We start from the raw sequence: 25,847 nt of genomic DNA, 5'->3' as shown, positions 1-25,847 counted from the left end.
AGCTATGGTTTGAGCTAAATGCTAAGTATAGCCGCGTAGAGCTGCTAGCATAGCTGCAGACTTTTCAAACATTTTACTGCCACAGAACATTTCTCCATGTCAGACTAAAATCAGGGGTAGAGACGCTACAATTATGCAAATATTTAACATGGTCAACAGCCAATAGGAGCGCTCTCTGCCGCACCAAACAGGAAGTGGACCACCTGGTAGATAAACATGGAGGGGTCACGGGGGAGAGCTGCTGTCAACATGCACAAACTGAATGTGACACCATAGTTGGTCGCTTGTTTTGTGTTAGCACACGGTGTTAGCGCAGCAGTTAGCTTCGCTGACAGTTTGAAGTAGGAAGAAACTCAACGTTTCTCCAGAATCATCAGCAGCGGTGGGAGTAATGATTTAAACAATCATCAACACGGCGCTTTATGGGCTGTGTGATGTGAACAAGAAGGTTCAGAACATCAGGGACAGTTTTGAACATCAGGAACAGAAGAAGACTGAGCATGCTCAGGTACTTTGGCTGTGCCGCTCTGACTGTAACAGCCCCTGGATGCTGACGGACATTAATACCTTTTTAAACGTCTTACTGCTCACATACATGTTGTTCGCAGTGACGGCTCTAAGCCCGGTCTGGAGCAGGCGAGCTGCACAGAACAAATCTCCATAAAAAGCAGCCATCACAAAGTCTCTCTCGGTCTCAGAGTGTCGGTGAGCTCCTCTGGCTTCAGGCCGAATGGTGTCATCAGATGATGGAGAGCAGGCTCATTTACTTTATTCTCTATTAAAGAGTCCTGCAGTCACACGTCCATTATTTACAGGGCCTCACTTATTCTGTTATTCATCCTTAAATATGAGAGCAGCCAAGGACAGCTGAACTCTGCTCCTCAAAAACTGGTCCAAACTCGCCAAAGTGTCCTGGAGCTGCTGAGACCCGAGGAGCCGCTCAGAGAACCTCAGACTTTGGTGAGACATGAAGTCCAGAGGAGTTGTGGTTCATTATCTACTTACATATTTGGTCTAAATGACTAACAGGTACTAAAAGTGTTTGAATGTCTATATGTTGATACTGACCCATTGGACACTGTAAAGTCCTGTAGCACGACTCGAGCTGATTGTACCCTGCGGGAGAGCGAGGTTACGGACGCCACGTGAGGCCGGAAAAGAAACCGCTTTGTACTTACTCAGATGTTCTGATTTTTCGACTCTCGAAAATCTACATAATTTTACAAATGGCTGCCCTCCAGCGAGCTCAGCGACCTTATTCAGGCTGACGGTGCAGACAGATGCAGCGTACAGTCCCGCTCGCTGTAACGCCTGGATGAACTCCGTGTCCCAGAATTATTGGGCATTAATGAGGCAGCATGCTGGTGAGGCCCTGAGGCGACTGTAAGCTGTGATGGTTATTCAGCAGACATCTAAAAGCTGAATGACTCAGTGTGAATAACAATGACATCAGCAGAGGACAGACTTCACAGATCAGAGCCCGCCGCTCCCGAGGGCTCGAGGAGGGACGCTCGAGTACAGAGCAGAGTTTACATCACCCGAGCTGCCCTCAGAAACCAGACGACTGAGACCAGATACAAACTCCTAAACACACGCTCCTCCTTCTGGTACAAGAAGAGATGTCAGAGCTGCAGAGGAAGGTTGTTCTGTGTCCTCGCTGCAGCTCAGCTAACAGGACGTGACAGGATGGTCTGACAGCGGAATAATCTGCTCCTTCATGAGGAGCTCCAAACAGTAAAGATGTGCTCATGCAGACAGAACAGAGAGTCAGGGTTCGGCCCAGTAACGAACCAACAGGCCTGAGGAGGCGACATGCTCGTTTTAATCTCTCCTGTAATCTGAGTCAGACTAACTGATGCTGCTTCAAACTACATTTCAATGAACTCTGACCCCCTGTTGCTTTTATGACCCTTCAGCTCTGTTGGAATAAAATGACACTGATAGGAGGACCGTTTTTCCATGAGTTTATCAGGACCAATCAGGTACCGGTACCAAAAGTCCAGGTTCTTGACACTCATGCAGCCTCGCCACACAGCCTCTCTCTCAGGATGCTGCGTGTGCTTCATGTGAGTACATACGGACCGTTTTAATCAAACAATCATTTTGTATACAACTTTTATTTTTAAGTCAGGATTTCCCATCAGCCAGACTTAGGACAGGAAGTGATGTTAAGACTTCGGCTCTCTGATGTTCAGACATGAATAATAACAAACATAGTTCTTGACTTCTCTCAGGTCATGCTACGTTAACGTGTCGGCTAGGACCTCGGAGATGTGTTCAGGGACGTCAGCGCTTTGAAGAGGAGTGAGTCACCGCTTTAGCAAACCGCTCACAGTGGACCCGCCCGTCAGCTCCAACGCCCGCCTCCTTCAGCAGCTCGTCCACTGAAAACAGACACACAGCTGTCAATCACACACTTCTAAAGCTTCATCGGGAAAACTTTCTTCGAGTCATTGCAGGAGACATTTCTGATGTGTGTCCGTTTAAAAAAACTTTGAGAACAACAAGTTTAAGTCTTTCTGAGCAAACGGTTAAACTCATCATAGTTATTGATTTGTGCAGTCTGATAGACAGCGACGTTCCACCGCAGCAGAGATCTAATCAGCCGGAGAAATAAGAGCTCTGTCTGCAGACGGCGTCTGCGTCGAGCATGTCGAGTTGTTTTTATTGGTTTTCAGTTCAACAATCTTTCTGTTCGTGTTTGTTTAGAGACACAGACTCTGAAGTGGAAAAGGCTGAATTATTTTCACCTCACCGGCAGATTGCTTTGTTTTTCAAGAAAAAACTATTTAGCTCCTCAGCTTCCTCCTCTGAGAAAATCCTCTCCACACTTTGACGAGCCTCTCAAGTTTAGTGGCCGTGAATAACAGGATTAAAATAAAAGCACAAACAGAGAAGAAAGATGATAAAGTTTGGGAACAAAAAGAAAATTAACAGCAGAACAATAACACTTGAAAGAGTCTGAGCGCGTGCAGCTCTCACCCTCCCGGTCGCTCAGTTTCTCTCCCAGCCCGGTCAGTTTGGCTCTCAGCTCGGAGGCCATGATGAACCCTCTGTGCTCCTTGTCGGCCATCCTCAGGGCCTCCAGGATCTCCACCTCCGGCGCCTCCTGCTGGAGCTGCCGGTGCATGACGCTCAGGAAGGTGGAGAAGTCGAGCTCCCCCTCTGCAGGAAGAAAAGCACCGTTACTGGACTGACTCATCTGTGAGCAGAAGAACAGATGATCGATCTGTGCAGGAGAGGTGAGGACACTGCAGAGGGGGAGGAAAGTAATATCACTCTGTAAATAACATGAAGCCGCCTGTAAAGCTGCTGACAGGTTAAACACATTAAACAAACTGAGAGGAAACAGTGAGCTGTGATTACAGCAGGGACGTGCAGGATTTCCCCTCAGAGATACTGAACTGTGTTATACAGCCAGAACACACGACAGACATCAGCTCCCTTTATGAGCACAGAAAGAAATATTAACCTCAACCGTTCCAGCTCGACCTCTGACCTCTCTTATAGTTGTTGCTTTTTATAAATACATATTCTGACTACATCACAGAAAGGATCCCGACAGAGATAGACCTTTGTTACAGAGGAACAGGCGATGACAGAGGGAGCACAGACACAGTCCTGACGATCACAGAGCAGCAGCGTGTTCACAGCGCGTCCGCTCTCTGGTGCTCAGTCGCATCAGGCCGCCGTCTCGCCTCACGTTTGATTATAATCTGATTTATTTAGTGTCATTACGCGGCTCTGCAGAGATCCAGGAGCGTTGCATGAGAGGTGATGACATGAGCTGAAACATGTTAATTCAGTGTGTGTTTATTTATACTCATATTACATGCAGAAAAACAGAGAGGAATAAATAAACATGGAAATAAAAAGAATTTCATAGATACACTGAACAAAAATATAACACTTTTGTTTTTGCTCCCATTTTTCACGAGCTGAACTCTGAAGACTTTTTCTGTGAACACAAAAGGCCGATTTCTCTCTAAATCTGTGTTAGTGAGCACTTCTGCTTTGATCATCCATCCACCTCACAGGTGTGGCATATCAAGATGCTGATTAGACAGCATGATTACTGCACAGGTGTGTCTTAGGCTGGCCACAATAAAAGGCCACTCTAACCTGTGCAGTTTTACTGTATTGGGGGGGTCCGGGGGGTCCGGGGCAAAAATGTTGCGTTTATATTTTTGTTCAGTGTAATAAGAATAATTATTTATTTAGATTGAGGTTCAAGACAGTGCTGCAGTATCTTCACATTTCACACCTGCAGGATCTTGTTACTATTATAGGAGCACAGACAGACAGACAGGTGAGACAGACAGACAGGCGAGAGTGTCTCAGGTGTACCTATGCTGTGGCTCAGCAGGTGTCGTTGGACCTCGGAGGGGGTGGGGTTTGACCCGAGGCAGCGCATCACTGTGATCAGCTCCTGAGCTTCAATCTTCCCTTTACGCTGACGGTCGTACAGAGAGAAACACTCCTTAAACTCTGCAACACGCACACACACACACACACACACACACACACACACACACACAAACGCACACGCACACACACACACACACACGTGTCATAGTCTCTCACAGCTGGTTAACCTCCCTCCTCCTCCTGAGCTGTGTCTGATGAACTCTCCTGCTGCTTCCAGCTCCTTCAGGCTGACCAGTGCCCAGTGTGATGAGCTGTTAGCTCGGATCAGTACCAGGATTTCTCTGATGGACACCAACTACCGGCGTCCTGTTTCAGCTGTGGAGCGCCTGTCCATCTGTCTCCGCTGAGTGGCAGTTTCACTGCATCTAGCAAGTCACAGGTGGGCTGAGATCTGTCTCACTACAGCGCTATGAAGCCACAACAAACAGTTACTGAGATTTAATGACAATAAACAGGCTGAGAGGATGCTGAGAGAACTACATCAGGATGCTGAGAGAACTACATCAGGATGCTGAGAGAACTACATCGGGATGCTGAGAGAACTACATCGGGATGCTGAGAGAACTACATCAGGATGCTGAGAGAACTACATCGGGATGCAGGGTTGTGAAACGTCAGGTTTTGTCAGGTCTTTCTGCAACACGGCAAGAAACAATTTTAAAATGCTTGTTTGGTTTGAACAGGTGTAGCTTTTGTTTGGGTGCCTGACAGGAGGAGGCTCTGACGTCTCTGTTAGGAAAACTGAAATGATTCGACGTTTGCTCGCTGACTTGCTCCTTTCAAAGGCTGAACGTGACGAACAGGAGCTTATCAGGTTACAGATTTTGAAACATTTGCTTTGCCCTGTGCAAACTTGGCATGTATGTGTGACACTTTGCATCTATGCACTGACTTTGTATGTTGTTGTGTCGTGCAGAAAGTTTGCTTCAGTTTCGGTCTGAACACCTTTAAAAAGAGGGAACACAGCTTTCAGCCTCTTTAAGCTCCTTGTTTTGCTTTGCTGCATGTTTCCTGTGAGGTTCATCATCAGTGTTTCAAAAGGCATCAGTCAGAGACGAGTCTGCGAGCAGAGTGCAGCACCGAGCAGACTTTTAATGTGGTTAAGGTTCCAGACATTTAAAGGACTGAAGAACCTGTTAGTCTCAAACTAATCAGCAGATCAATCAGGAATGAAAACTTCCTCTTTGCCCGACAGCAGCAAACGATTCAAACCTGACCATTATTTAAGCAGAGAATCAAACAACATTTGAGCTGTTGAATAAACTCCATCCTCCATCTTTCTAAGCACAAACACTCTTATGTCCTCGTTCGGCTGAAACCTGTTGGTATAGAAAACCTTTGTGTTTAATCACATTAGCAGGTCGAGGAATTCGGCCAACAGGAACAAGTGCTGCTTTGTCCCGAGGCAGGCACACGGGTGGCTGTCTGTCTGTCTCATTAACAGTGCTCATGCTGCTGGCTCTGAGAGTGAGACAGAAATAATCCCGCTCTGTGCTCTGACAGAGATGGAGCCTTTACTCCACCAACAGGACACAATCACTTAAATATGAGCGAGTCTTACCGTTGATCTGATCCTGGGTCAGAAACTTCGCCTGGCATGAAAGACGGAGAACAGCGTGAGTGAACGCAGACAGAAGGTGAAATCTTTACAACATGAAGCTTCAGGTTTTAACTCACCATCCTGTGAGCGGGTTGAGTCTGCAGGCTGCTCAGGAATCTGATCCCGCTCGCTGTAAGATGAGGAACGTAATGGAGGCAGAGGATGGAGGAGGAAGGCTGGGACTGCATGTGGAGGAGGAGGGGCAGAGGGGCAGGTGCAGGGGAACTCCCTCCCTCCTGTTAAAGGTGAACTCTCCAGGAGTTTGGGAGCAGAGTGCATGTGTGGAACAAGACGTCTTTAGTGTCTCTGATGAATGTCCTCCAGCTGATCTCTTCCTGTTTCATTTCCTGCTTTACTTCGTCACTTTCTTCTCCCTCCTTCTACTTCCTGTCTTTTTGTCTTCTTCCCTCCTGTGTGAGTGTGTGCCCCGCCCGTATTGATTTCACCTGTGTCTCGTTAGTCTCACCTGTGTCTGATTACGTGTGTGTATTTAGTCTGTGTGTTTCCTTCCTCCTGTAGCAGTTCGTCTTTTGTCAGACCCGTCCTCCCTGCGCCGTGTTTTGAGATTGAAACATTTGTTTGCCTCGATGAACAGTCCAAACTGCGTCTGTGCTCTCCCTCTGGTTAAACTCTCTTTCTCTTTCTGGTCTGTTTGTCTCTTTGATTGTTGCTGTATGAAAAGCACTCAGTAAAGCTTCTTCGTCTGCAACACGAAGGCAGTGAAGTTAATGTTCATGCATCCTGCAGACAGCTGCTGGTGTGTGTTTAACAGATGTCACAGGTTTCTGTTGTAGCCCAAGCTAAGATCTTTTCCTCAACTTAACGTGGTAGTTTTGGTGCAACAAACTCTGCACTTATCAAACCAATCAAGCGCTCCTCCCCACCACAGCAGCCTGACTGACTGGCTGTTTGCCACGTCACCTGACTTCCTAAAGGCTTGCATACCGGAAGGACCTTAAGTGGTCGGAGGACTAGGAAGGCATAATATAAGTGCAGTCCATTTACCGTCTTAGCATTCCTCTGCTGCTCGACTCACCTGCAGGCTGAAGGCTACATTAGCCACTGTTAGCATTACACATCCCAAAGCCAGTTACACCTTCGGTAAGGAAGGAAGAAGACGATGTCACTCGTCCTGCTGCACGAGTTCTGGTCCTTCTTTCCACAGTCCATCATGAGTCTGACATGAGTCTTTGTTTGGCCTTTCCTTCATTTCCCAGAATGCACTCCCCAGAAATTGTACTCTACTGTGCACCCCCCCCCCCAACCCCCAACCCTAAGCAGTGTAGATAATGGATGGATGGATGGATGGATGGATGATTTAAGCTGTGTGGAAGGAGAGGCCACAGAGGAAGTAGAACCAGAAATCATTTATGTATTTCACTTTAATGAGTTCACTTTGTTCACACACTGTTGCCTCACAGACGGAATAAGAAGTGTTCATGCTGCAGTTTAAACCGACCGTCAGTTTCCCTGTGAGGCTGCTGAAGGTCGAAAACACCACAAACATTAAGAAGTCAAATTAACTTAAAACCAGAGCCTGAGGATGTTTTCAGAACTCAAAGGAAAAAAAGGTTTTTACATTTTAAATCAAACATCATCACTTCCTCCTGTCTGTGCATTTAATGAGAAACAAAACGGTTATTAATCACAATCAACCTGTGAGACGTTTTTAAACAGGAGTTTTAATTGAAAGTCATCTGGACTGTGAGGCCCCCAGCAGCTCTGATAAAACACTGCTTCATTAACACAACACTGGTTAGCTGGGAGTCGCTGATCCTTCCCTAACATTAAACACCAACACGCCCACATCACAGACGTTGTGTCTATTGACGCCCGCCCCTTCCTCTACCTGACACACACCTTTACCTGGTGTCCTTGGCGTGTTGGAGCCCTCAGGTGTCCTTGGCGTGTTGGAGTCCTCAGGTGTCCTTGGCGTGTTGGAGCCCTCAGGTGTCCTTGGCGTGTTGGAGTCCTCAGGTGTCCTTGGCGTGTTGGAGCCCTCAGGTGTCCTTGGCGTGTTGGAGTCCTCAGGTGTCCTTGGCGTGTCGGAGCCCTCAGGTGTCCTTGGCGTGTCGGAGCCCTCAGGTGTCCTTGGCGTGTTGGAGCCCTCAGGTGTCCTTGGCGTGTTGGAGCCCTCAGGTGTCCTTGGCGTGTTGGAGCCCTCAGGTGGGCTCAGTCTGCAGCAGAACAGCTTCTTGTGTCGGTCTGAAGCAGATATTCACGCTGATGGAAAGTTCAATGACTGTAGTGTTAGTGTTAGTTACGTCTCCTCTCGCCGTTCCTCCTCTACTCTGCTACTCGGGAACAGAACGCTGCAGGAGCCCCATTTGTCCACAGAGCTGTCAATCATGAGGCCACACCCCCTTTTTATAGCATCAAATAACTAATTAAAAGTAAACTTGTCAGAAAAATGAACACGTGGACATAAATCAGCAGGATAAGAACTAACTATAATGACAGAAACCATGTTTGAGAAAAATGTATTTGACGTGTATTTGGATTTTATAGTTTGACTCATGTCCCATCTGTTAACATGGAGGAGGCGGGCTTTATGAGCTATACTGCAGCCAGTCAGCAGGGGCGACATTGAAAACAATCGTAACCGTTGTTATTTTTCTTGATACTTTTGCAGTTAAAAACACATCTGTTCTTCCATCTTTAGTTTGTGATGTGTTGTCTCTGCAGCTGCAGGATGTCTGATCAACAGTCACACTCAGGTTTCAGGTCAATAATCAAGTCTGGGACACAAATGAAGTTCAGGAGGAAACCTGCAGGGCTTTTACAAACAATGAATCACGATGTCTCATCAGTTTTCTTCAGACGTTTTAGACGATCCAATGATCGGGGGAGGAATCATGTCCAGCACAAATGACCTGACCTCCTAATGTCGGTCTCGTTTCAGGCATCCAGCAGAAATGTGTTCGTATCCCACATGGACTTTTTGGAGGTGGTGGTTCTGTTACATCTGTGTGTTCTCCTGGAGGCGGAGCGTGTAGACGGCTCGAGGCTGAGGGACGTAGATCAGGCCGGGGTGCTTCTTCCTCAGGACACCGTCGTTCCACAGGCAGACCACCCAGACCCCCACCAGGAACAGAGCTGAGGAGAAACTACAAACACAGAGCCTCAACGAGTCTGCAGAATAAATGTGAACATGGTAAAACCTTCTAAGCATCAGCGGGTTAGCATGTAGAGGTAGGAAAGTCAGGGCTAACTGTGAACCACAGCAGCAAACAAGCTAAACGCTAAAACATTAGCCAGCAACGTTAGCACGTGCCAGGCACAGTGTAGTGTCACTGCTCTGCATGTGTTCTGATCAGGGCAGGAGGTTTCTGCGTACCTGTAGAGCATGAAGAGGCCGTTGCTGTCGGGGATTAAGCCCCGCCTCCTCTGGTGCATCACTGTTGCGGTCATGGCGAACAAGGTGAAGATGAAGAGGATGAAGGTCTGTCCCTCAGTGATCAGAAACCTGACAGGAGGAAGAAGGCGTCAGTGGGTCTGATGGTCACAGGTTCGATCCCCACTGTGTATTTACACAAAGCTTCTAGTCTTCATTATTCTTCTGTTTTTACCTGACGTAGCTACTTAACTTCTTCCCAGGTGAGAGATTAGCATCATTTTGTTTGAGTCGTATGTTTATTAATCAGACTGAAGGCAGCGCTCTCTGCAAAGCTTTGATGTTTAGTCTAGCATTGAAAGCTGCACGTTTGCACCAAAGATAAGATGGTGTCGGTCGTCTGGGCAGGTTTTAGGACCCATGCTTTCTTTAACAGTGAGGCAGTAACTTCTAGTGGCTGTAGCGTTCCAGGAGAAAAGATGGATGTCAGGTGACTGAGTTTAACGATTGATAAAGTCCTTTGAAGGTCGTGGATAAGGTCAAAGGTTGGGTAAAACAAACACAATCTTTCCCTCAAAAACACTCAAACTCCTCGACATGGTTCTTGAATCCTTCTTTCATCCTTAAGTGCTGTCCTCAGTCACTAAAGTAATTAGTCAGCAACACCTGAGAACTACCTGATCAATTATTACTAACACACACACACACACACACACACACACACACACACACACACACACACACACACACACACACAGCCTCAGGTGATGGTGTTTTGTTCATCAGACACTTTAGTTTCAGCTGTCAGCAGCAGACCAGCAGCTCCTGTTCTGTGTGTTCTGTTCAGTGGAGTCTGGCGTGTCTGCAGAGAGCGACACCAGACTCCATTGACAAAAACAACAAAGTCCCACAATAACACAAAAATCAAGGCAGCAGCAGCTCCTGTGTTTTTCTGAATGGAGTCTGGTGTGTTTGCAGAGAGCGATGTAACGTCTGTGTGTGGTTCAAACAATCATCTTCCTCTGTAACAAAAAGGTCTATCTCTGTAGGGATCCTTTCTGTCATGTTGTCACACACTTAGAATAACAATCTGAGCCTGTCAGTGGAAACAACAAGAACTTTTAGTGGACGACCTTTGACCCATCAAGGATTATGTTGCAGCCATTTCAGCCTGTTTCACTGCTGCAGGATGAACACGTCTACTGGAGACATTCAACACTTTTGACCCAAATTCTACAAAAACAGGAAACAGTAGTTTAAGATTGAAGAACATTTACTCTTACAGGGATTAAACCCGTCAACCTCAGTTACAGAACACCAGCAGTAAAGCAGTCTGACCAGTAGTAGGCAGCACTGGGAACGATTAGCATCCATCCTGCCAGAGGCATCTTCTCTTCCTGTTTCCCGACACAGAAACAACCACTGAAGAAGAGGAAGAGGACGAGGAAGAGAGGAACGTACCTGCAGGAGACAGAGAGGAACAATCTCATTACTGTGTATTTAAATCCTCTGAAAACTCAGGGAAGAGGGAGAACGCTCGTTTATAACGGTGCCCAGCTGTTCAAACATCATCTGATCGATTATTATCTGATCGAATCGTGAGAATGTTCAAAAGAAAAAAGAAATTCTGGAATCAGATTAGATCAGGTAATCAGTTTAGTTTTTATCTGATCAAACCTCCAGTCTGTGTTCGAACGTCTGAGAAGGATTGGGAAACTTTGATCCAAACATCGAGTCGATCCTGATCCCAGCAGAGGGACGATTCAGGCTGGAACTAATGTGATGTGAAACTTTTAAACTGGGCAAACATGCACACTTTTATATTGTGCACTTTTCTGACATAGTAGATAAAGTAGACAAACGGGGTGTAAAAGAAAAAAGGGATTTTGTCCTCATAAAATAATCCACCAAATAGCGTCAATATCAATTTAATGGAAAGCAGCTCTGAGGAGACTTTTTGTGTAGATTTTGGCGCCTCCTGTGGACAAAGTATGAAGCACGTAATCCGATTTAGAGCGCTGATAATCTGGATTTGGTGATCCTTAAAAGTCTGTAGCTCCTGTTTGTGTCACCAGCTGTTCCAGTTAGCAACAGAGAGCTAGCAGGCTAACTAACATAACGTAATGCAGCTATTATCTTTAAAGGTAATTTGCTTCAAGGCCAGTTTCGTTTTGGAACATTTGTATCGCAGCTATTTGATTGAATTGAAAAACTTTTAAGTGTATTCCTCGTCCACTCGAGAGTCCTCCATCTCGTTTGAATTGGCGTGCAATAAATATCGGGATACGTTGGCCCACGAAGGATGCACCCGATGGATCCTTCGTGGCCCGGGAAAAGGAGAACATGTTTGTCGGCCACATCCGAAGGAAATGGGACAGCCTTTGACGTGGCGCTGTGACGCAATCGGCCTTCAAATACGTATGCAGGATGCAGCCCCTCAGGAGAGACACAGCTTATATCTGGTTCAGGCTGATCCAATCCAGTTTTACTTTGAAAAACCAGGACAAAAGTAAGACGGATAATCTGATCCTGGAGAGCAAGAATTGGAATTTTCAAATCCTGAACATTCTGATCCAGATTAAACTCTCTGAACAGCGAGACACAGAGGAAGCCCGGGAGCAGTGAAGAAAGAAAACGTGGATAAAACCAACAAACATCACTGAAAAGATAAAAGTTTTATTAAACAATGAAAAGAATCATGACGTTTAAAAACATGAATGTGTGATTCACAGCTTTAAAGGATCAATCAGATGAATGTGTCTCACCACATGAGATGACCGAGAGTGTCGTCAAAGTAAAACAGAAGCTCAAAGGCATCAATCTGCAAAACACAACCATGTTCATCACTCGAACAGACCGGAGAGATACTTACTAATACTAACTCATTATTATACTAATTAATATCTAATAACTAATGATGTGTGAATGTGCTGATGTTTCAGATCCCACCAGTGAAGACGGTTTGAGGTCCTTCATGACCAGGTTCTCTCTGACTGATAGGTGCAGCTGGTAGCCAATCAGAAGGAGTCGCCTCGTGATGGACTCAGCCACCAGGTGAAGGCTGGTTCCCATGACGATGGCGATGATGCCGAGATAGACAGAGAGGCGGGGCAGCGTCCTGGGGCTGCGTTCAAGCATCTGTGAGAAAGAGACATGTCACTGAAACAAAATACAAGTGTTTATAAGAGTTAATTATTCCGTCTGTGCTGAGTGTCAGTTACTTTGAGAAGTATCAGCGGAGCGCTGATGTTGTACAGGATGTGGAGATATTCTGCAACACCTGGGCGGTTCAGAGGAAACCAGTCTGCAGGGAGGACGAGCTGCACAAAGATCCAACAGCAGAAAACAAGTTAAAGAGGTTAAGTTCAAGTTTGCTGTAATAACAACTTCATGATGCAGACTAAAAAATGAAATGTATCCTGCAGGTCTTAAACTTCAGGTAGCATCCTGTTACCATTGCAACGGGCCGGCCCACGTCCAGGATCCAGTTCTGGAGGGTGAAGCAGAGCCAGAGGTCGAGGTGGAACCGAGACTTACATGACAGAACCGGCTCCATCTCTGCAGAACTGACTGCTCGGCTGCAGAACAGAAACACGTCAGAGATAACAGAATCATGTGCACAAACATCTTTTATTCTTCTGATTCTCTAAAGCAGCTGATTACACAGTCGGAGCCTCTCACTGCATTCTACATGCATCTTCCTGTGAAGGAGAGCCAAGAAGCTGTAACGATGGGATTAGTCCGAGATCAGCAGCTCAAGGAAGAAAACAGCTGAAATTGTGCTGAAATTACAGTCGAAAATTGAGCAGTTGGTTCATTTAAAGACAGGCTGCACCATCCAGGTGATGTTCTTACTCTAAACTCACCTGTAGTGTGAGGCTGAAGACTGAAGAGGGTTTAAAAATGCTGTTTGCAGCCAGTTTTCTCCAAACCAACTCTTTACCAGGCAGTTTGCGCCTTAACTTATGGAGGCCCTAGTTTTATATATTTTGGCTTCATTATGACCTTTAGGTATAAAAAGTTTTGGAATCGCTGCAGTCGATGTGTTCATCCTGCAGCAGTGAAACAGGCTGTAATGGCTGCAACATAATCCTTGATGGGTCAAAGGTCGTCCACTAAAAGTTCTGGTTGTTTCCACTGACAGGCTCAGATTGTTATTCTAAGTGTGTGACAACATGACAGAAAGGATCCCTACAGAGATAGACCTTTTTGTTACAGAGGAAGATGATTGTTTAACCACACACAGATGTTACATCGCTCTCTGCAGACACACCAGACTCCATTCAGAAAAACAGGGATTTTACCTCTCAGGACAGAGGAGCCGCTGCCGCCTTGATTTTTGGGTTATTGTGGGACTTTGTTGTTTTTAAATGCTTTTTCAGATCCTCCACAATATTAGTGTAACTCACAAAAACAAACAAATGAACCAATCAAGGCAGCAATAGACCAGCAACTCCTGTTCTTTGAGGTAAAGTTACTGTTTTTGTCAATGAAGTCTGATGTCTGCTTCCCCACAGAACACAGCAGTTGTAATTATGTACGTTCATTCCAAAGCTTTTTGAACCTGTTACTCTTTTAGAAGCCGAAATGAATAAAATAAATGTATAAAAAACTGTCTTCAATATTAATTTATTGATTAAGTTATTTCTTCTCCAGACAGTCTTGTCCTAGGGCAATGCAAGGTCTCCATTGCATTTCTCATCAAAGCCACCAAACTCCACTGACAGAATCAGTCATTTTACCTCACAGGACACAGGGGTTACTGGTCTACCGCTGCCTTGATCGCTTTATATGTGTTATTGTTTGTTAAGCAAAACAGCTTAGTCACATAATAACACAGCTCTCAGTAGGACCTGCCTCGTTTTCTTTTACCTTCTCCTTAAATATCTTGTGTATATCAAAGTACAGTTAAAGCGAGCAGAGTAAATCTATGTGCGGGCAGGAACCACTTGAGTTGTGTTGCAAAATCTGATCATGAAATCTAAAGTTGTGCTCTCAAACTGAAAGACTGTCGGCTACTTATGAAGAAAAATAGGATGAAATATTTATAAAATAAAATAAAACAGGAAAGAAATGCTGATGTTTAAACCTGATGAAGCTGTGGGATGAATTAGGAAAGAATGGAATAGTTGATTAATGTACATATTAATTATAACATTTAAATTTTGCAAACCTGCACATGAAAGTTGCTGCATGCAAAGCTGGGTTCTGTCTCTTCCTGACGGGCGGCTGCATCCCTCTTTTCCAGTTCACTGTCTTGTAAAGTCGTGTATATTATAGTTAAAAACAGCTGCAGTATTATTTATTTTAATTAGCTTTCAAATAGAAATCCTCCTCGGTCATGCTTCCTGTCTTTTCCTTCAGTTTCAGTCTGCAGCCGACTGTGGGTCCTCTCAGTGGACTGAAATAAACTGAATCATATCATGGTAAAATCCCACCGCCTCTGTGCAGGTTGATCCACCAGCAGATAATCCTGTAATCTGTATAAACCTCCTCCCAGATTTTTTATTAGGCAGCATTAATCCGGTCTGGTGTCAGATGAGCACTGTCAGAGGCTTCTGCTCCAGCTCAGTTCACTGTAAAGATCAGGAATGTCTGTAAACATGTTTGAATGATACTAAAATAGTTTGAAGGTAAAGAAAAGGAGCAGAATTACGAAGAGGAAATTGATCTAACAACTTCTGAATCTTCTCCCAACAAAGGAGTTTAAGAAAATGTAATTACTTTTTATCAGAAATGTATTTAGTTATTTTAACTTTGTTACAGGTCATATTTACAGACTATTATGTTTTTTTAATTCCTCTGTGCGTTTTCTGTGTTTATTAGGGTCAGGGTTTGAAAAAACGGAAGACATCTTAGTGGAACGTTTATTAACTGGGGAGAGTTCCAATCGGACGTACTTCTACGTTGAACGGCAACTTCCGGCAAATGACTAGATAGCAAAAGGTGAAAGTGCTGTTGTTTGCTTTTGAAATCTTTGACGCTTTTTTAGTTGTCAAACCAAAACGCATCCAGAAGATTATTTTAACGCCGAATAACAAAGAAACGTTTTAGAATAATTCGACTTTGAGCTCTGAAGTGGCGGTTTGATGAGAAGCTCGCTAACGTTAGCACACTAGCTAACCGGCTAGCTCCCTCAGCTGACGCCTGATACTCGGCTCGAGGAGACAGAAACCCAGAAGCTGGACGCTCTCAGTGTGGGACAGTTAGGCTGTAAAGCTTCGCCAGCCCGGGGCAGTAACGTTTCTCCTTCTGCCATAACGGAGAAGCTCCCTGTTTCATGCGTGACCTGGGGCCGGTTTGGACTTTTTAATGGGAGGCGGCTTGCTTCGGAGGATTGGACATTGCGGGCGCCAGTTGCGAAGAAAGCGGCCACCTCTCAGGCTCAGATGGAGTCTCTGGCCGGATACGTGTACAAGGCAGCCAGCGAGGGCAGAGTCCTGACCCTGGCCGCGCTGCTGCTGAACCACTCGGAGGGAGAGACCCGGTACCTGCTGAGCTACGTGACCCAGCTGTCCGGGCAGAGGTCCACTCCTCTCATCATCGCAGCCCGGAACGGACACGACAAAGTGGTCCGGCTGCTCCTGGACCACTACAGAGTGGACACGGAACAGACCGGCACGGTTCGGTTTGACGGGTGAGAGCTGCCATGTTCATATTTCTCTTATTTTCTTCTTACTTTGGGAAGTGATGACAATGATCTTCAGACGTAGACTAGACCAATAATGTTATTAAGTAATGACACTAGAGATGCATATCTGATCACTCAATCTTTTTGGTCTATAAATTAATATAAAACCAACAGTCCAAATTCATAAAAGGGGTTTGTAGGAAACATTGAATGTGTCACAGTAAGCGCAGACAAAAGTATTGTTCAGCGTCAGAACTCAAACGTTGTTGTTGTTAATTGGGGTAAAAGAGAAAATGAGACTCAGCCACAGAAACCTGCTCTCCTTGAGCTGAAACCTTCAACCGGTTTGTTGACCCCGCCACACCCACTCAGTGACGTCACACGCAGGTGCGGTAGTACAACAAACCTAAACAAGTAAAGATTTATTTTGTTTCCTTCAGTTGTCTGATAGAAACCTATTTTATGTTCTTCCTGCTCAAACACTTGAGTACAAGTTAAGTTCTGAGGGAGGTCTCCCTGACCCCGTCTCTCTGTACTTTTCAGTTGTTACAGTGTAAGAAGCAAAGAACGTTTTAGGTGTTTTACTGGCTAGAAAAGTTCCAGTGAAGACAGAAGTTACAACTTAGACATTACATGATTCTTTCTGGTGTAAAGTCCTCCAGTAATAACGGTTGGCATGGCTCAACGTTTTGGAAGGTGGGATTCTCGGAGGATGAAGAGCTGCAAATGACACCAGTATATTATGTCATCATAATATTATTTACACAAAGTGTAATTACAGCATAATATTAGCATTATAATGTTTGCTTTTAGCTTTTAAGCTCTAACTGTAGATTAAAGTTGTGTTGTTATCATCTCATAATCACCAAGCAACCAAAAGGTAGGTAAACTAGGACGAAGCATTAACGCTAGCTATTAGCTGTTATCTTCTTCACTGCACGCTGGAGTAGTTAGGACAAAAACTGTCTCCGTGATGCAACCAAACATCAACAACACAGTTGTTTATTTTAAACTAACGAAGTGTAACATATGTTGACCTTTAACCCCTAACTTAATGGAGAACTGACCTATCACTGGTGCATCAGACTGCAGGCCTTCTGCGTTTGAAATACACCCTGAATGTTTAAACTGAAACCGTCTCCTGTCTGTCCTGCAGCTACGTCATCGACGGGGCCACAGCGCTGTGGTGTGCAGCGGGGGCGGGCCACTTTGAGGTGGTGCGCCTGTTGGTGAGTCACCAAGCCAACGTTAACCACACCACCATCACCAACTCCACCCCGCTGCGGGCCGCCTGCTTCGACGGGCGCCTTGACATCGTCCGATACCTGGTGGAGAGCAAGGCTGACATCAGCATCACCAACAAGTACAACAACACCTGCCTGATGATCGCCGCCTATAAGGGCCACACGGACGTAGTGAAGTTCCTGCTGGAGCAGGGGGCCAACCCCAACGCCAAGGCCCACTGCGGGGCCACGGCCCTGCACTTTGCAGCTGAGGCGGGGCATCTGGAGATTGTGAAAGAGCTGGTGCGCTGTCAGGCATCCATGGTGGTGAATGGACACGGCATGACTCCACTGAAGGTGGCAGCAGAGAGCTGCAAAGCAGATGTGGTGGAGCTGCTGCTGGTGCACGCAGACTGTGACCCACGCAGCCGCATCGAGGCCCTGGAGCTGCTGGGAGCCTCATTCGCCAACGACCGGGAGAACTATGACATCCAGAGGACGTACCAGTACCTGAACATGGCCATGATTGAGCGCTACCGCGACCCTGAGAACATTATCACCAAGGAGCTGCTGCCGCCCATCGAGGCGTACGGGGGGCGCTGCGAGTGTCAGACGCCCGCAGAACTGGAAGCCATTCGGGTGGACCGGGACGCTCTGCACATGGAGGGGCTGATGATCCGGGAGAGAATCCTGGGCTCAGACAATATCGACGTGTCTCACCCGATCATCTACCGCGGCGCCGTCTATGCCGATAACATGGAGTTTGAACAGTGCATCAAACTGTGGCTTCATGCGCTCCGGCTGCGGCAGAAAGGAAACCGCAACACGCACAAGGACCTGCTGCGCTTCGCCCAGGTGTTCTCGCAGATGGTCCACCTGAAGGAGCAGGTCCTGGCGTCGGCCGTGGAGCAGGTGCTGAGCTGCAGCGTGGTGGAGATTCAGAGAAGCATGTCTCGAGTCGACACGGCGTCGGAATCCGAGCTGCCACAGGCCATGGAGAACTACGAGTCTAACGTTTTCACCTTTCTGTACCTGGCCTGCATCTCAACCAAGACCACCTGCGGCGAGGACGAGCGCGCACGCATCAACAAGCACATCTACAACCTGATCCAGCTGGACCCGCGCTCGCGTGAAGGCTCCTCCCTGCTGCACCTGGCCATCAGCTCCAGCACGCCGGTCGACGACTTCCACACCAACGACGTCTGCAGCTTCCCCAGCGCTCAGGTCACCAAGCTGCTGCTGGACTGCGGCGCGCAGGTCAACGCTGTCGACCACGAGGGCAACACCCCGCTTCACGTCATCGTCCAATACAACCGGCCCATCAGCGACTTCCTCACGTTGCACGCCATCATCATCAACCTGGTGGAGGCTGGCGCCCACACGGACATGACCAACAAGCAGAAGAAGACGCCGCTGGACAAGAGCACCACAGGTGTGTCGGAGATCCTGCTGAAGACGCAGATGAAGATGAGCCTGAAGTGCCTGGCGGCGCGCGCCGTGCGGCAGCACCAGATCACCTACCGCAACCAGATCCCCAAAACGCTGGAGGAGTTTGTGGAGTTCCACTGAAACGGACCGAGCAGACGGACTCTTTGCTCTATTAAATGAAATTCTTATAATTTTCTAACGAATCCAAACGGTGCTGAGGGTGATGTTCAGTGTGAAACGTTTTTGAGCATTTTTATAAACAGAGGGTTGCGTGTTTTTTTCTATTTAAGTATTAATGTCTAAGAACCAGCAGCCACGGGTCTGTCTGCGTCTCTGAGGCTGCGGCTCGTTCAGACGAAACTTCCAGCTGAGAGACGACAGGAGTGACATCATCACCACGCTGCTTCTTGATTTGCCTTATCTCCTCGCCGGAGAGCCGCCATGTTGCTGTCTGACTGACTGAGTGAGTGAGTGAGTGAGTGAGTGTGAAGGAGCTGCACACTGAATGGATGAATGAGTGTCTGTGGAGAAGCTAACAGACAAACTGACCTCGCCTGCTTCCTGCACTCACCCCTCAGATGATGCCATTATTTTTTTAATTCCACAGAAAGTTTCACTGATTTATTTTACTGTAACAACGACAGAGACGAGAGGACTCAGAGTAAAGACTCATGATGTGACTGCTGGACGGACGTCTTCCCATCAGGCTTTCAGTTCACCATCCGTTCTTTTTAAAGGGTTTGCTGGTAACAAAGATTAGTGAGGGTCATTTTTCTCTGCTCTGTATGGTCTAAAGGATGCAGACCGCCCCGTACACATCCCTTTGTTCAGCTTGTGTTTGAGTCACTGTGACAGCAGAGAGGATATTGTAGACGCCTGGTTCAGACCCTGTTTCATCTTGTTTCCCACCTGACCCTCATCGCAGGTTTAATGTCTGTGTGTTTCTAACTAAGCAAGGCGACTCATTAGAGGAGACGAGGCGTCGTCGTCGTTTTTGTATTTCAACATAAGAGTTGGCCGAGCCTCGTCCACGTCTGGGTGTCCACATACTTTTGGCCATGTAGAAAAACTTTTTCTAGCGTTTAACAAATATTTTAAACCAAATATTCCTCCATCGTGTTCTTGTACTTTCTACATACATGAGCTTTTATTTTGAAAGTTTTATCTGAGAACATAAGAACAGAAACAGGAAGTGAAGTGTCTGGTGTTCAGGAGAGGATCAGGGCCACGTGTGACAAATGTGTTTGAGTTTAAGGTTTTATTTTATGTTATTTTTAAAATGTTTATATTGTATTTAAAGTTTTAATGTTTTCTTTGTCTTCAGAAAAGTCAGATTTCTGACTTTATTTTCACTACAGACTTTTTTATTGTTGGAAATAAGATTTTTTTTAAAGTCTAAATTGAAACTTTAATCTCAGAAATTTATCTTTTGCTGTTATTTTTTTATTCTTCTTTTAAATGTGTTTTTTCTTTTACAGATGAAGTCAAAATTCTGAGTTTAAAGTCGGATAATACATCTGTCACACGTGGCTCTTATCCTCCTCCGTACGCACGCCACGTTTTATTCGGCAGCTTTGGTTGTGAAGTCTGAAAATAACGAGCACGTTTTAATGTGCAGCTCATTTAACATGAAAGGTCCTATAGAGTCCTCATTCAGGTCCACGTGAGGTTCAGAGTTTGTTCCTTTGCCAAAGATCTCGAGTCTGTGAGTCGGTGAGTCTCAGCTCAGATGTGAATGTCTGTTTAGTTCTCCAGTTCGTCCGCATGTTGGGAGGAAAGAGCCTCTCACAGGAGGCTCATTAGCTCTTCACCGAACAGACAGCTGCTCCGACGCGTCTCCGTGTCCTTCAGAGAGGATCGCTCGGCTTACGAGGAAACATGAAGTCAGGCTGTTTGTGTGTTTAAATCTGTTTGATCGGAGAGACTCTGCACCACTCGTGTCCTCACTGCAGAAGACGCGCTGATTCTAAGACTGATTGACCGTTTCAAACTGCTTAGTGACTCCTTTATGTTTCTAGTTTTGTTCATAGTTTTAAAATTCTAAACATGAAACAGAAACAAGCTTCACAAACTCTCATCTGAGAGACTGAAAGCTTCACATTTATTTCCCCTCAATCAACTCATCGATGAATGTTTTCAGGAGTTAATTCTCTGGTTCTTCTCCCACATGACTCCTAACTAAATGTTAGACACTGATTTTGTCCCAATGTTCTTCTTTTTATTTCCTCTGCTCAAAGCGCTCAGACATTGGCAGGTTGGTTGCAGATTGAACTCCTCATGCATGAGAATAACACTCATTGACCTCACGCTGTAAAAGTCAACATCAGAAAATGAACTAGAGTCGATATCTTTCACTTTGACCTCTTTAGTCTTCTGCTCTTCGAGGTCTTCACTGCTCGGCCGATCATCCCAAACGTATCGGGATCATTTACACGCTTGTAGATTAAAGTTGTTTAAAGAAAATGTCTGTTTCAATGATCAGTTTTTATCAAAGCTTCAAACGTCGTGACGCGAAACTCGTCCTCACTGAGGCTCATAAACAGCATCGAATGTTTCTGAAATTAGATTGAAATACGTCAAAGCAGCTTTTTCTTTCGTTTTTCTAAAGAAAAGAAAACTTTTTACTCATCAAACTTTAAGAAACCAAAATGTCAACGCTCACAATCAGCTTGGACTAAGGTCGTCGTCTCTGGCGTCCAGCTTGGACTTTAGTTCAGACAAAACCAGTTAAAGACGCAATCTTGGACTCTCCCAACTCGCATGGAGCATTTAACAGTTCAAACATGTTACAGACAGAAGTAGAGATGAATCATTAGCTGCTGTGCTAAAGACAGAAAACCTTTCCACAGTCGTCACCTTGTTCCCCCCCAACACATCTGAACACGTGTAGTCTTACATCTTTGGTTGTTTTCTCTGACGCTGCAGGATGTCTGAAGTCAGGCTGCGTCCTCGGAGTTAAAGAAGTCTGGGAAACAAACAAAGTGAATCAGGAGCAGCGAATACCTGCAGGGCCACCGAGGCTCCTGATTACACCGAAAGATGCAACAGGAATAATAACTAAACCATGTTTTAGATTTTCTGGATACAATGTGACACGAATTCTTTTCTGTTAACGTGTAAATCCAGCGTCTCTTCTTCTGAGTCTGTCCAGCAGGGTGTCTGTTGATCATGTGACCGGGCATTACAGGTGTTTAAAGGGTTTGAGGGGGTGTTTATGTGCAATTAAAAGTGCTCGTTATTTTTTTATTTAACACTGCAGGAGCCTCATTTTGTCCTGATGGAGATTTTTTCTGTGGCTGAAATGAAGCCAAAGATTCACGTGTAGGGAGACGCTCAAAGATGTCAGCTGTGATACTTCCTGCCTAATGAATGCTGTCAAATTAAAAGTCTTCTGTCTACATTTACCCGTGTTCAGCAGTCGTATTATTTATTATATATTTATTAGTGGTAAAGCTTGTCCACAGAAATGTGTTTATTTTTTGGCCAGGTTCCAGTCAAAGAGGAGCGTCTGATCAAACGTCGTCCACTAACAGTTCTTGTTGTTTCCTCTGACAGGCTCAGATTGTCTGTTAGGTTGTAAAGTCCACCTGGTTAACCTCCCTCCTCCTCCTGAGCTGTGTCTGATGAACTCTCCTGCTGCTTCCAGCTCCTTCAGGCTGACCAGTGCCCAGTGTGATGAGCTGTTAGCTCGGATCAGTACCAGGATTTCTCTGATGGACACCAACTACCGGCGTTCTGTTTCAGCTGTGGAGCGCCTGTCCATCTGTCTCCGCTGAGTGGCAGTTTCACTGTATCTAGCAAGTCACACGTGGGCTGAGATCTGTCTCACTACAGCGCTATGAAGCCACAACAAACAGATGTTACTGAGATTTAATGACAATAAACAGGCTGAGAGGATGCTGAGAGAACTACATCAGGATGCTGAGAGAACTACATCAGGATGCTGAGAGAACGACATCAGGATGCTGAGAGAACTACATCAGGATGCTGAGAGAACTACATCAGGAGGCAGGGTTGTTAAAGGTCTTTGTCAGGTGTGTCTGCAAGACGAGAAACAGACAACGTTTAAAATGCTTTTTGAATGGAGTTTGGTTTGACTGTTTCTAAGTCGAGCTGTTTTTAAGGAAATAAATGAGACCGTCTCATGAAAGACGAGTAAACTGTAAAGTCAATGACTTAAAAGTTTTATATGTTTGTGTTTAAAGACAAAATAACAAACCACATTTTTGGGGCTTTGTTCCTTTATTAACACAAATAGTGAACATCTGAAATGCAGGGCAGCCTCACACATGAGTACAAACTGTACAAACTACAACTCCATATCAAACCGTGCTGCCACATCTTATTTATTCAAACACGTGTGTATTTACAAAAAGTTCAAGTTTGTCTTTATACAACAAAAGTGCGTCAGATATAAATTTAATAATATACAATGTGTGTTCATAAGATGCATTTACAGTTTCTCTGCGTATAAAGAGAAATAAAACCAGCCGTCGTAGGTAGTCTTGTGTTGTCTCTCTCTGTGACACGCCGTGTGAATAATGAACCTGTTTGAATAACTGGTGGTCGTGCTGAGGAGAAGTTTGTTCTCTGACTGAAGCTGGTTCATAAATTATCTTTACAGTGAAGCAAACAGGAAGCTGCAGACAGGAAGCTGCAGGTAGACCCTTTGGGTTCAATGAAACGTGGTCATGTGTTTAGGGGTGTGGCTGATTGGCTGGGGGGCGGGGCATCAGGGTCCCTGAGTGACAGGTGGAGGCTTGTGATGCATTCAGGTGATCCTCATCAACTCGTTAAGTCCACGTTTTTTCAGTTAACCGCCAGAGACAGGGTCACTAGTTAAAGTCAGCTGGTTAACCGTGTTAGGCAGAGTTAACGTCTGACAAAATCTGATTAGATTCTAACTTTAAAATCTTTTAAGAGTCTTTTATGTCTATTTCAATGTTTTTAATTCTGCAAGTTTAAAATCAGAATTCAGACAGAACTCTTAGATTTGTTTTATTGTGCAAAAAGTCTAAGAGAAAAGATTCTAAGTGTTTAAACGTTTTCATTCAGATGTTTGGCCTGTGTCCACTCACAGCGTTTCTTTCTCCGGCCGTGCCCATCAGTGCAAACCAACGCAGAGAGCCGTTTTCAGCACAAAATACTTCCTCAGTAAAAGTGAGTGTTGAAAATAGTCTAACTTTTGGGACACCGCTGCGCTCGTCAGTGTCACTTATCCCTCACCGACCAATCGACATCACGAAGGGGCGGGACTTCTGATATCAACTAAGTCAACAACGATGGCGGAGGAGAAGCTTGTCCTTTGGTTTTTCCAGGTGTCGAGCTGCTGCTGATGCCAGAACACGATTTCTTTACATTGTTTTTAAGTGTTGTAAATATTTTGTGTTTACAAACACAAAAATAATTTGGACTAAAAAAAACAACTATTCTACAAATAAAATCAGAAATCTGACATTTGTATTCCCGTTTGACTTTTTGTTCTTTCTGCAAACATTCAGAATTCAGAATTTTTTTGTCTTTCTTGCTTCAAATTCTTTTAAGGTTTTTTTTATTCTGTAAATGAAGTCGGAATTCTAATTTTAAATTCTGAACTCAAATACATTTTTCCATGAAATTTGGCCCTTATCCTCTTCCGTACGACCGCTATCAGCAACAAGCCACTGACTTTTTGTCCGACTTCCATTATTGCGCCTTTCACTTGTGTTTAACTGCTCCAAACCTGCACATGTGCAGGAGTCGTGATCATTTAGTGACTTGATAAGTTGACGAGGATCAGCTGATGCGGCATCTTCGTCGCCCACACATTACAGCTCCTCTGCTGCCTTTCCATTGGCTACAGGCTCCTCCTCTTCCTGTCTCCTCCGTCTGTTGAAGAAGCCGAGCTGAGAAAAAAAAAAGTACACTGAGATTAAACTTCAGAATGATCGGGGGCTCAGAATTCAACCCAACAGACCAAAGGTAATGTGTTGTTTAAAGGAATCTTAAAGCAGACAAAGTTTCAGATTTATGACAAATTGTTGCCAAAAGCAGAAAATTGTTCTAAATTAAACATCATTAAAATAGAACCCAATAGAAAACAGCCAAAAACACGTCTCTGAAGGTGTGTTTAAGTGTGTGTGTGTGTGTGTGTGTGTGTGTGTGTGTGTGTGTGTGTGCTTTACCTTCCACAGGGCCAGGACCAGTAAGGCCAGTAGCAGCAGGCCTCCCAGTGAGCTTCCCAGTATTATCCACACAGGGAGGATGTAATCCTCCTCCTTCCTGAGCTCCAGGATTATCTGCAGACACAGAACACATCCACATCATCCACCTGCTGAGTTTAATTTATTCTCTTCTGACCTTTGACACATCGGAGCCTCTGACATGCAGCAGCAAATTATCTGATGAGGAGGAAAATAAATCCAGCAAACAGCAGAAGATTAAAGACAATTACTGAGCAAACAGAGTCCCATGATTATATCAAACATCGTGTAGTTTAAACAGTTAAATATAGTATGGTATTTTTAATCCTGTGAACTGTTTAACAGATTTAGGGTCTACTTGATGAAGATTGCTTCAGCGGGCAAAGGTCGTCCACTAAAAGTTCTTGTTGTTTCCACTGACAGGCTCAGATTGTTATTCTAAGTGTGTGACAACATGACAGAAAGGATCCCTACAGAGATAGACCTTTTTGTTACAGAGGAAGATGATTGTTTTAACCACACACAGACGTTACATCGCTCTCTGCACACACACCAGACTCCATTCAGAAAAACAGGGATTTTACTATGAAGAAAACTTGAGTTGTTGATCAACCTGCTGTCCTGAATTGTAAGTTTATTTGTGTTATTGTGTGACTTTTGTGTTTACACTGTTTGTTTGGATCCAACATAGTTTTTGTGTAACACAAAAACACTATAGACTGATCAACAAGGCAGCAGCTGACCAGCAACCCCTGTTTTCTTAAATCACTGTTTTTATCAATGGAGTCTGGTGGCTTAGATGCCAGCACTGAAACGTCTGGTTAATAAAGATCATCTTCCTCTGAAACAAAAGGTCCACGTCTGCAGGGATCCTTTCTGTGATGTTGACAGACACTAAGGCTGCCTGTCCCCGTCTCTAACGTCAGTTTGTTTCTTTTGTTTGCTCTTGTAACTGACGAATGTCGAAGAACTTCATCCACCCCCTTCTCCACATGTTGAACATCTGCAGCTCTTATTACAG

General features: G+C 45.2%; 4 protein-coding genes across 4 annotated transcripts in view; 1 reads left to right on the top strand and 3 right to left on the bottom strand.

Moving 5' to 3' along the window:
* Window positions 1-2,157: 2,157 nt before the first annotated feature.
* On the bottom strand, window positions 2,158-6,179 carry calml4b (calmodulin-like 4b). Its single transcript, XM_069687029.1, has 6 exons — window positions 6,106-6,179; window positions 5,990-6,020; window positions 4,348-4,488; window positions 3,688-3,693; window positions 2,983-3,165; window positions 2,158-2,384 (listed from the first exon to the last, which is right to left on the bottom strand). Exons 1-6 carry the CDS (start codon window positions 6,106-6,108, stop codon window positions 2,287-2,289), a joined length of 462 nt encoding a protein of 153 aa, XP_069543130.1. The 5' UTR covers window positions 6,109-6,179; the 3' UTR covers window positions 2,158-2,286.
* A 2,808-nt stretch (window positions 6,180-8,987) lies between these two features.
* cln6b (CLN6 transmembrane ER protein b) lies at window positions 8,988-14,597 on the bottom strand. Its single transcript, XM_069685973.1, has 8 exons — window positions 14,536-14,597; window positions 12,817-12,940; window positions 12,584-12,682; window positions 12,312-12,500; window positions 12,128-12,183; window positions 10,701-10,823; window positions 9,366-9,494; window positions 8,988-9,135 (listed from the first exon to the last, which is right to left on the bottom strand). Exons 1-8 carry the CDS (start codon window positions 14,595-14,597, stop codon window positions 8,988-8,990), a joined length of 930 nt encoding a protein of 309 aa, XP_069542074.1.
* Window positions 14,598-15,494: 897 nt separating this feature from the next.
* Window positions 15,495-22,048, top strand: fem1b (fem-1 homolog b). Its single transcript, XM_069687285.1, has 2 exons — window positions 15,495-15,999; window positions 17,150-22,048. The coding sequence occupies exons 1-2, from the start codon at window positions 15,752-15,754 to the stop codon at window positions 18,783-18,785; spliced, it is 1,884 nt and encodes a 627-aa protein (XP_069543386.1). The 5' UTR covers window positions 15,495-15,751; the 3' UTR covers window positions 18,786-22,048.
* Window positions 22,049-24,114: 2,066 nt separating this feature from the next.
* Window positions 24,115-25,847, bottom strand: part of itga11b (integrin, alpha 11b) — a 28,297-nt gene continuing 26,564 nt past the window's right edge. Inside the window, exons 29-30 of the mRNA XM_069685971.1 lie at window positions 24,809-24,922; window positions 24,115-24,529 (exon numbers count right to left, since the gene is read on the bottom strand). Coding sequence (XP_069542072.1) covers window positions 24,452-24,529; window positions 24,809-24,922 — 192 coding nt within the window. The 3' untranslated portion in view covers window positions 24,115-24,451. The remainder of the gene's footprint in view (window positions 24,530-24,808; window positions 24,923-25,847) is intronic.

Source organism: Semicossyphus pulcher, unplaced genomic scaffold, assembly GCF_022749685.1.
Source record: "Semicossyphus pulcher isolate SPU_LCO1_2020_fin unplaced genomic scaffold, fSemPul1.0.p SCAF_8, whole genome shotgun sequence".
NCBI classification, from domain to species: Eukaryota; Metazoa; Chordata; class Actinopteri; order Labriformes; family Labridae; genus Semicossyphus; species Semicossyphus pulcher.
Note: the sequence above shows the minus strand (reverse complement) of the source record. Positions and strands in the feature narration are given on the sequence as shown.

Coding starts and splice junctions, on each gene's coding strand:
- calml4b (XM_069687029.1), bottom strand. Junction 4,489..5,989: donor GACCCAGGATCAGATCAACG/GTAAGACTCGCT, acceptor TGCGTGTTGCAG/AGTTTAAGGAGTGTTTCTCT. Junction 2,385..2,982: donor GAAACTGAGCGACCGGGAGG/GTGAGAGCTGCA, acceptor GTCTGTTTTCAG/TGGACGAGCTGCTGAAGGAG.
- cln6b (XM_069685973.1), bottom strand. CDS start 14,597: ATGCAGCCGCCCGTCAGGAAGAGACAGAACCCAGCTTTGCATGCAGCA. Junction 9,495..10,700: donor CCCAGTGCTGCCTACTACTG/GTCAGACTGCTT, acceptor TCCTCCTGTCAG/GTTTCTGATCACTGAGGGAC. Junction 9,136..9,365: donor GGCCTCTTCATGCTCTACAG/GTACGCAGAAAC, acceptor CTGTGTTTGTAG/TTTCTCCTCAGCTCTGTTCC.
- fem1b (XM_069687285.1), top strand. CDS start 15,752: ATGGAGTCTCTGGCCGGATACGTGTACAAGGCAGCCAGCGAGGGCAGA. Junction 16,000..17,149: donor GGCACGGTTCGGTTTGACGG/GTGAGAGCTGCC, acceptor TCTGTCCTGCAG/CTACGTCATCGACGGGGCCA.